Here is a 9,482-nt window from a genome sequence, read left to right as displayed (position 1 = left end):
CAACCATGCAGCCGTCGAGGTTCACAGTGAGATCTGCTAACAACGCTCTTGGTTTTTTGGGTCCTAAAAGGAGCATTTCTGTTTAATTTGAGTTTAAGAGCAAGAAATTCTCTGTCATCCACTTCCTAATATCTTCCTAAAACACATGCTTGGGTCCCCAGCATGTGTTTTGTCACTTGTTTATGTCATTTCCCGCCAGAAGAAACCTATTGGTCAAATAAAAATTCACAATTACTCAAACTTTGGCATGGGTATGGATACTTTTGGGCTTAACTGTATATGACAAGTTATCGAGTGTCAGAATGTGCTTTGAGCAGGGACTGTTAGCTGCGCTGAAGAAATTGGTTGCTAACTAGCAAGGTATGTATATAAGTTGCACATTTGATGTGTAAAAGCAGCTAGCATCGCTAAAGAAATTTGTTAAGGTACCATACCATTCAAAAGTTTGGGGTCACTTAGAAATATCCTTGTTGAAAGAAAAGCAAACTTTTTATCCATTAAAATCAGAATACAATGTAGACATTGTTAATGTTGTCAGTGACTATTGTAGCTGGAAACAACTGATTTTCAATAAACAATTAACATTTTAAAATGCTAATTTATCATTAGAAAACCCCTTTTTGCACTAATGTTAGTACCACTGAATGCTGTTGTGCAAGAAGCAATAAAAGCAATAAAACTGGCCTAGTTCAGTATCTTCAGCATTTTTGTTTGTGGGTTCAATTACAGGCTCAAAGTGGACAGAACATTTTTTCTTCTGAAAGACATCAGTCTATTCTTGTTCTGAGAAATGAAGGCTATCCATGCAAGAAATTGCCAAGAAACTGAAGATCTCATTCAATGTGTTGTACTCCCTTCACAGAACGGTGCAAACTGGCTCTAACCAGAATAGAAAGAGGAGCGGGAGGCACATATGCTGTAATAAAAGTAACAAGATTCAGGGGACAGGGAGGCCGAACTTTTCTAGGTGTCTATTTACACCATAATACATTTTGCTTGATATTTGGACCCTTTAAACTCAATAGCTCAAACATTAAGCTTTAGACCATGCCTTGTATTCTTCTTGAAGGGAAAAAGTTGTACAATATTCCAGTCCAAGTATTAAAATGGCATGAGACTATGGAGTACAATGCAAGTATTAGTGTGTTATACTTAATCTCATGAATTACAACACAAGTACAACTGTTTTGTAACTGCAACATAAACTTTTTGGTTTATTCTATTGATCTTATTGTTATTTGTGCTTTAAAATTTTACCTAGGGATGAAGAAACATAAAGCGCTTTTGCATCAGAGTAAAACTTGTTTTGGGATAATGGGATCGATTTATAAAATAATTTAAAATAAAAGCATTATAGAAATAGACAGCGATATCACAAGAAGATATTTATTTTCATCATGGTGCCTGAATTCTATGGATCAAATAGATTATAAGAGATTTTGTATGCACCCAAAAACATGAGTCCTAAGTGTGCATGCTGGCAGTTTTATTGAAGTATATGCAATAACATGTGAGTAGTGGTGTGTTTTTCAATATAGCATGGCTAAGGTCTGTTCTTAGGCATGACACAATGAATGGTGCCTGGATACAAAATTTTAGGTGCATACCACAAACAAAGAAGCAGTCTTATTGCGATTTTAAACTTGACAGTAGTATCAGTCAATCAGCATCTACGGCAAAAATGACAGTTTATAGAAAATTATATAACTGTTGTTTTAGAAAGTGTGAAACAATATAAAGGTACCTTCACCAACACCTGTTACATATTTACTGCATTACTAATTCAGATCTTTAATTATTACCACAAATGATTTGTAAATATGCTGTTAATTACTGTATATCAATCTCAAGCAAATCAAAGCTTCCATTCCAGATTTTTGCCTTGGGCTTCTCCCTGCAAATCATCAAAGGACAGATTTTCTTTTTTTTACACAGCAGCTATAGTCAGAAATAACCAGACATCTGACAGAGAAATAGACAATATATTGCAAATACATGTTCCAATGCTTTTAACAAATTTGTCTCACCTTTCATCCACAATATTATTGACCTTTCTCTTCCCAGGGCTTAGTCACCTCAGCCTGTACAGAGATCAATCACATCATGGTTCAATTAAGAAGAATTTCACTTTATTTTAGGAAGATAGGTATATCATTTCTTAGTAAGCCAATTTACCTTCTTGAATGCTGGGCTCTTTGTGTAAAGGTTGAAGAAATGAAACATAAATTGAACAAGACATTAAAATTTGTATTTTCAAAAGGAAATGTTGTTAAAAAGTCAAAGATAAGCATGTTTAATAAACAGCTATTACTTACAAATTTAGTTAACCCATATTCAAGTGAGTTTTTTGCCTAGAGGCAAGACAGACAACATTTAAATTAGTTATGTTAAGCATATATTCTTTAAAAATAATGGAAAAGTAATTTTGTTAACTATAAAGACTGTTAACTATAAATTACCGAGGGATTGTAGGTGACCTTCAGGTAGGGCTGAAATTGATAATAGATTTGACTATTACATTTTTATATGAATTTATTAAAAAAATTCTCTATATTGAATACATCACAACAGTCAAAAAAAAATAAACATAATCCCAATTTCTGTATGTGTCTGTGAATGCAGTCTATGTTAAGATCTGTAACCTGAAATCTGAAATCTGAACAGGGCCATAGATAATATGCCTCTGTTATATAATGCTAATTTGCTTCAGTTAGATCAAGCTGAATTATTGTCTACAAGCAATAAAAGCATTCTACATAACAGAAATTAACACCAGCCTTCATTTTAATTTAAAAAATTTACAGTATACACATTTTAGAGCATGTTGATTTAACATACTAGCAAACCTGTATAATTTGCCGGCCTGTTAAGTTTTGTCAAAATGAGAGAAAATACAGTGGTGCTTTTTCCTTACACTATACTATTATATTCAGTTCAGTAATGTATAATACTGTTATCATTGTGATCTTGCAGACATTGATCTAACATTACAAAACTAGTTCTGTTTCCAGAATAGACAGAGGACTAAGGAAGAAACACTTGTGATCTCCACATCCACAGAAGCCTGAAATGGTGAGAATGTACTAGTCCCTACCATTGGTCGGGGTGGTCCTCTTCCTCCCTGTTTGAAAGTTAAAGAAAGTTATGAGTAGATGTTTGAAACACTTTGACGTCGTTGACTTAGCTAGATGTCTTTTATGATTGGATGTATTTCACACTTAGACGTCGTTTACATCAATTGGTAGCTATAGTTTATATGAGTATATGTTTTACACTTAGTAGCTAGATGTCTTTTACATGAGGAGATGTAATTCAGAGTTAGTAGTTTTATTTGACGAGATGTATTATACATAATGTTTACTAGTAAATTATGTTTTTTGTAAATGAATTACCATGGGCAGCAGAAAAATGTTCTCACCCTAGAAGGGAAAATATTTTAGCAAAATGAACAACAATAAAATACTCTACATAAAGTGTATTAGACTGTAACACTATATTTGTACACAAACCTCCTTCAGGGACAGACCACTGACATTCTGGGAATGACAAAGAAGCACTTTCTTTAAATAGTTATTGGAAACATTTTTGCAACACTCCTTTTTAGTAAAAGTGATGAATGGAAAACCATTTGCTTAAAAATAAAATACAAAATATTACCTTGATGGTCACATTGTCAGCCTGTCAAAAATAACAAGATGAAAACATATATAATCTCTCATTCATCACAAATTCATGAATACAATTTATGATTTATTAGTTTACTGCTATTTTAGCAGTTCAATCATTTGACCTGGGATCAAGTAACTTTGTCCGCAAGCTTTTGTTTACAGCGCAGATGAGCCTGGAACACCATCCAATTTACTAAGTAACAATTTAGTAATCATTTAACTTTCACAAATACCAATACCGCGAGGCAGGATTCCTAATGGAGGCAGGACTCTGGCAGGAATTGGCAGTGATAATTAGCTAAAACTTTCCCAGTGACATTTGAGAGAGAAATAAATATGCCTTACTTTCCAGCTACTTAATTAGCAAGTTACAAATCAGTGATAGCAAGCTAATGGCCTAACCAAGAAGAAAGACCTTCCCCTTAAAAATCTGGTAGATCTCATTATCCAGGAATCTATCCCAATAACATGTGTAAACTCTATATCTTTGTTGGCAAGATGTTGTACAGAAACAATTAAACTAGGGCATTACTATAATGATGTTCCTAAACAAGTCTGCGAAAATGGTAATATGGTTACTTGACTTCAGGAGAAAACTATAGCAAAAATAGGTCAGAAACTGGGCTAAGTCATCACTGTGAATAGCCAAATCACTGCCTTTTGGTTGTTTTACCTAGCTATGTTTTTTTGCTTATAAGTATGATTAAGTCAATACACATTTTGAATAAACTGCTGTAACCTACAGGCTGCATAGAGGGGTATGATTTAGGTAACCCTCCCTAAATCTGTCTCAATCATATTGATGACATTATGATGAAGGCAATGTTGTTTTCTACTTAATATTTAACCATTTCAGCATTGTCGGGGTATTTCCAACCCTAGTGTAATTTAGATTAAACAGTAATTAGCCCTTGTTTAAAGTCATTAGCCAACAAAGTTACAGAGGTGAAATCCATGAATTAGGATAGGAGACAAGCTTTCATAAAAAAAATTGCTGTGTTTCTTTCATTGTTTGGGGATTGGTTGTTTGAATTTGCTGATTGAGTGAATAGCTATTGTGCCACTGATTTCTGATAGTTGTCTTTTAGAATACGCAGGCCCCATCTAAAGCAAGGGCCCACCAGACCTGTCTGGGAACGAGATTAAGGTGCAAGGTTTAAGCGTTTTCCTCTGGAACAGAACAACAGGGGTTTTCACCTTGTTTACTCAGGGATTAGGACCATACTTTGGGTTATTGCCCAATTGAATAATACATATGTCATTATGTATTTCTCTAATAAGAATATTCATGATATACATTCATTTCTAGCGGCCAAAGTAGAAGAAGTAGCTGTACCTGGAAGATGGGGATGAATTCTCTGTTGCCCTGAAACATTATACGTTAAGTATTACAGTGAGTATTGCTGATGGTTACAGTAGATTTATGCCTGGTGATTACTTAAAGAGTATTAATCTACAACTTACCACCATCTCTGGTTGCAATGGTTTTCCTAAAAAGAGTTTGTCATCAAAAGATGTCGCTCCACCACCTGATGATGGGCGAAGGGGATTCCTTTCAGGCTGAGGATTATATTATTTTTGTCATCAATTACACAAATAACCCACCTATCTTTCACTTTAACTTCAAATTGGAGAAGTGGGCATAATCAAGGACGGAATGACAGATTCAGCAACCTTTTTACTGGTCATATGGTCTAACCTTTCGTCTACTTGCAACTACTTTAAAAATAATGACTTATGTTGTCTGCTAGCCTTCCCCAAATGCTTCAGCTGTTTATTGTCATTACTGGCAACAAATCAGGAATATGTTGATTACTTAGCATGCGACCAATACAATATTTGTATTGTATTATTATGTGCAAGATTACAAAACCATGTTCTTACCCATGTTTTAGGGTTTCCCATGTTAGGTCTTCCACGTGGGGGTCCTTCAGGTCTACTCCGCCTGGTCCTTGGCCCGGGAGGGGGCCCCTGGCTGCTTTTTGGCTCTTGAGGGGGCCCCTGGCTGCTCTTTGGCTCTTGAGGGGGCCCTTGGCTGCTCCTTGGCCCTTGAGGTGGCCCGTGGCTGCCCATTGGCCCGGGACGGGGCCCCTGGCCAGGGTACTGTCCAGGTCCATTGGGAAAGAACCCAAAATCAGGTACCTGTGATGTTAGACAAAAACCTTCAATGTAAGTCTAAATTAAACAAACTGGTAAGCATTGTGCTATCCAGGATTGCATACACAGCAGATTGTATGAACTTTGCCTTCATTCTACAATTCATTTATTAAGATAATCATTGAAAGTTGTATAAAATGGAAATAACCGTCCCATTGATCCCCAATTGTTCCCATTGCCTGGTCCTCTTGAGGGTCTGTTTGGAAACCAAGGAGGCATTTGTCCCTGGTTGGGCTGTAAGAATAAAAGAAGTAAAAAGTACTATATCATCAATACCCATTGATAAAGTTAATTAGAAGTTGGTAATATTAATTAATGTCTTAGAAAAAGATGCATACAGTATATCAATAAAATTAGAAGGTCATCTTACCCATCCTGTGTTGCCATTGCCACCCATGTTTGGTCCTGACCACATAGGTCCACCCATCGGCGGAGGGGGTGGACCACCCTGCATGAAGGGTGGTCCTCCAAATGGAGGTGGAGGGGGTGGACCACCCTGCGTGAAGGGATCTCTACTGTTGGGCTTCACAAAGTGAAATACATTTATTAGAGCTTTCCAAAAAGTAAGAAAACATGGGTTATCTCAATGTATCCTACAATGAATTTTTCTTATTTTCTCATTGAATAAATGTAAATGTTGTGTAGGTCAAATTTTCTTTCTCTTACTCCCATAGGCAGTCTGTTTGGTGGTCCGCCAAATGGAGGTGGAGGGGGTGGACCACCCTGCGTGAAGGGATCTCTACTGTTGGGCTTCACAAAGTGAAATACATTTATTAGAGCTTTCCAAAAAGTAAGAAAACATGGGTTATCTCAATGTATCCTACAATGGATTTTTCTTATTTTCTCATTGAATAAATGTAAATGTTGTGTAGGTCAAAATTATTTTCTCTTACTCCCATAGGCGGTCTGTTTGGTGGTCCGCCAAATGGGTTGAATTGATCATTACCCATTTGCCATTGTCTGGGTGGCTGCAGCTTGGGAAGATAAATCACAGTTTATGAAACTGTCATGAACAAACACCAACGCTGGTAATTTTATGCCTTTTACTGATTTGTATTTTCATGATCATTTTCATTCTTTCTTGATCTACAAATTATACTCACCTGTGCAACCGCAGCAGAGAAAAGTAAAGCCACAATACAGAGGTACTCCATTACTTCCTAAATAAGATTGTAAGACAATAATATATTTTGAGCCTGATCATTTATTTAACATAGAAAACAAAGTTGTATAACAGTGATATTGCTTACCACTAAAAAACAAACACAGTTAAACAGGGATATTGTTACAGAAACCACAAAGATGTAACACTGAAAATGTATTTTAATACTAAAAACTGTTTTACATTAAAAAGAAAGTATTGCACGTCCAGTCTAAACCCTTCTGGACCATACATAAATAATTTTGTTTGGACCCAAGGTTTATGACTGTGGTCTGAAATTGCTATCTGCATGTTTTTCACAGGTTTTTTTCACATGCAAGGAACTAACAAAATAATGAATTATTTAATGAATAAAATAATATTGAATACAACCCCAAATTATGGAACATTGCCTATTTGGCACGATTATCCATGATTCTAAGGATCACTTGGGCATATACAGTAACGCATCTGCTAACATCTGTCAGCTAATTAAAATAGTTATAGAAACTGGATATAATACATGTGTATAAACCTACGCAAATGTTTGCAAATTTGGCCCCAATGTGTTTTCCTGGCACTTACCTTCACCTCCGCAGTCATGTTGTGCTCTGAAATTCTACCTGGACTCTTATATCAGAACATAAATGTTATGCAATCTAGATTCAGTTTGGGATGTCAACCCCTGACTCATGCTTTCATGTACGCAATAGTGCAATTATTGCTCAATCGTTATTGCAGTTGTGATGTGTTAATAAACTTGTGTGTCCTTTTGCAATCAGAAAGAGCCCTATGACGGCCATGTTATTCTCTAAAAGCAGTTCACTAAAGTTCATAACGATGAGTATTTATATATATATATGATATTGTTAAGTAATTTACTTACATGATCTGGTATTATTATCTTTCTTGGGGTAAAACTATATATTCATAAAGGCAAAAGTAGGACATTACTTTTGGCAATGTGGGGATTGTGATGTATATTATACTTGATGACTTAATTCATAATCGTATGCTGATTTAATGCTATAAGCCTTTACTCCCCTGTAACATTGAAAAGTGCTGACTGGGCGTTTGTTTGCTTGCAAAACTTTGATCAAATAAAAAAACAAAAAATATGCTGTATGCCACATACTGGATGGGTGAAAATGCCTTGTTGATGCTAGAGGTCAGAGGAGAATGGGCCGACTGATTCAAGCTGATAGAAGAGCAACTTTGACTGAAATAACCACTTGTTACAACCGAGGTATGCAGCAAAGCATTTGTGAAGCCACAACACGCACAACCTTGAGGCGGATGGGCTACAACTTCCCTACAGACTTCCCTCTCCCTAGACACTTCCTCTAGCTCTTCCGGGGGGACACCGAGGCGTTCCCAGGCCAGCCGGAGACATAGTCCCTCCAGCGTGTCCTAGGTCTTCCCCGGGGTCTCCTCCCGGTGGGACGGGCCCGGAACACCTTCCCGGGAAGGCGTTCAGGAGGCATCCGGAACAGATGCCCAAGCCACCTCAGCTGACCCCTCTCGATGTGGAGGAGCAGTGGCTCTACTCTGAGCTCCTCCCAGGTAACCAAGCTTTTCACCCTAAGGGATCGCCCAGCCGGTTGCTTCTTGATCTTAGTGCTGCTTTTGACACTATTGATCACTCCCTTCTCTTAGAGACTGGAAAACCATATTGGGCTATGTGGACATGTTCTAGCCTGGTTTAAATCTTATTTATCTGAAAGATATCAGTTCATATGTGTGGATGGCATATCCTCTGACAAATCAAAAGTACGGCTGCCAGAATCCTAACTAGAACAATTGAACACATTACTCCAGTACTAGCCTCTTTACACTAGCTGCCTGTTAGGGTTAGGGCTGATTTTAAGGTTTTATTTTTAACCAAATATAAATACATGGATTTGCTCCTACTTAGCTTGCTGAAATGATCCAGCCATACATACCTACATGTAACCTTAGATCGCAAGATGCAGGCCTTTTAATTGTACCTAGAATTTCTAAACAAACAGCTGGAGGCAGGGTCTTTTCTCATAGAGCTCCACTACTGTGGAATGATTTGCCAATTAAGGTTTTGTTGGCTTGTTGTTGTCTCTCTGTTGCACACTTGTGCAATTGGGCTGAACTCCGCTGGCAATACTCGGCCGTCATTCAGGGGTGTTGCGGTTGGTGGATGACCCTTGGTTGATGCTTGGCAATGTGGGTGGATTGATATCCTGCCTGTTGGGCCCTGTCCGGGGCCTCCCCCGGATTTTAAAATATATTTGCAGCATTTAAAAATGCAGGAATACTGCTTAAAAATTATGAAAAAATTATTTACTAATTCATTATAAATGCTTTATTATGTGTTATTATAAAGATATACCAATTTTACAAAAAAATTGTTTATTTGGTGACTTTTTCAACATTTCAAAAGAGAATGAAAATAGCTTACAAAACATCTCTATACTTTAGGGTTAAGGCAGGCACTCTAAATAGCAACACTCAGAACTCTGATAGTGCTGTTATTCCTAGTCTGT

The 9,482-nt window shown here is 37.0% G+C and overlaps 1 protein-coding gene across 3 annotated transcripts; it reads right to left on the bottom strand.

The window, feature by feature from the left end:
- Window positions 1-1,370: 1,370 nt before the first annotated feature.
- Window positions 1,371-7,591, bottom strand: LOC105005880 (basic salivary proline-rich protein 3). Of its 3 annotated transcripts, none has more exons than XM_010864104.4 (18): window positions 7,552-7,591; window positions 6,929-6,985; window positions 6,719-6,793; window positions 6,492-6,575; window positions 6,196-6,348; window positions 5,979-6,059; window positions 5,553-5,810; window positions 5,133-5,228; window positions 5,005-5,034; window positions 3,658-3,678; window positions 3,510-3,536; window positions 3,393-3,419; window positions 3,095-3,121; window positions 2,460-2,489; window positions 2,316-2,351; window positions 2,176-2,193; window positions 2,028-2,081; window positions 1,371-1,894 (listed from the first exon to the last, which is right to left on the bottom strand). In XM_010864104.4, the coding sequence occupies exons 1-17, from the start codon at window positions 7,567-7,569 to the stop codon at window positions 2,043-2,045; spliced, it is 1,077 nt and encodes a 358-aa protein (XP_010862406.2). In that variant the 5' UTR covers window positions 7,570-7,591; the 3' UTR covers window positions 1,371-1,894; window positions 2,028-2,042. The 3 variants fall into 3 exon arrangements, with proteins under 3 accessions (XP_010862406.2, XP_010862405.2, XP_010862407.2); XM_010864103.3 differs by having other exon boundaries at window positions 6,719-6,799; window positions 7,552-7,584; XM_010864105.3 differs by lacking the exon at window positions 2,316-2,351 and having other exon boundaries at window positions 2,176-2,191; window positions 6,719-6,799; window positions 7,552-7,584.
- Between the last annotated feature and the right edge of the window lie 1,891 nt (window positions 7,592-9,482).

This window comes from Esox lucius, chromosome 25, assembly GCF_011004845.1.
Source record: "Esox lucius isolate fEsoLuc1 chromosome 25, fEsoLuc1.pri, whole genome shotgun sequence".
NCBI classification, from domain to species: domain Eukaryota; kingdom Metazoa; phylum Chordata; class Actinopteri; order Esociformes; family Esocidae; genus Esox; species Esox lucius.
Note: the sequence above shows the minus strand (reverse complement) of the source record. Positions and strands in the feature narration are given on the sequence as shown.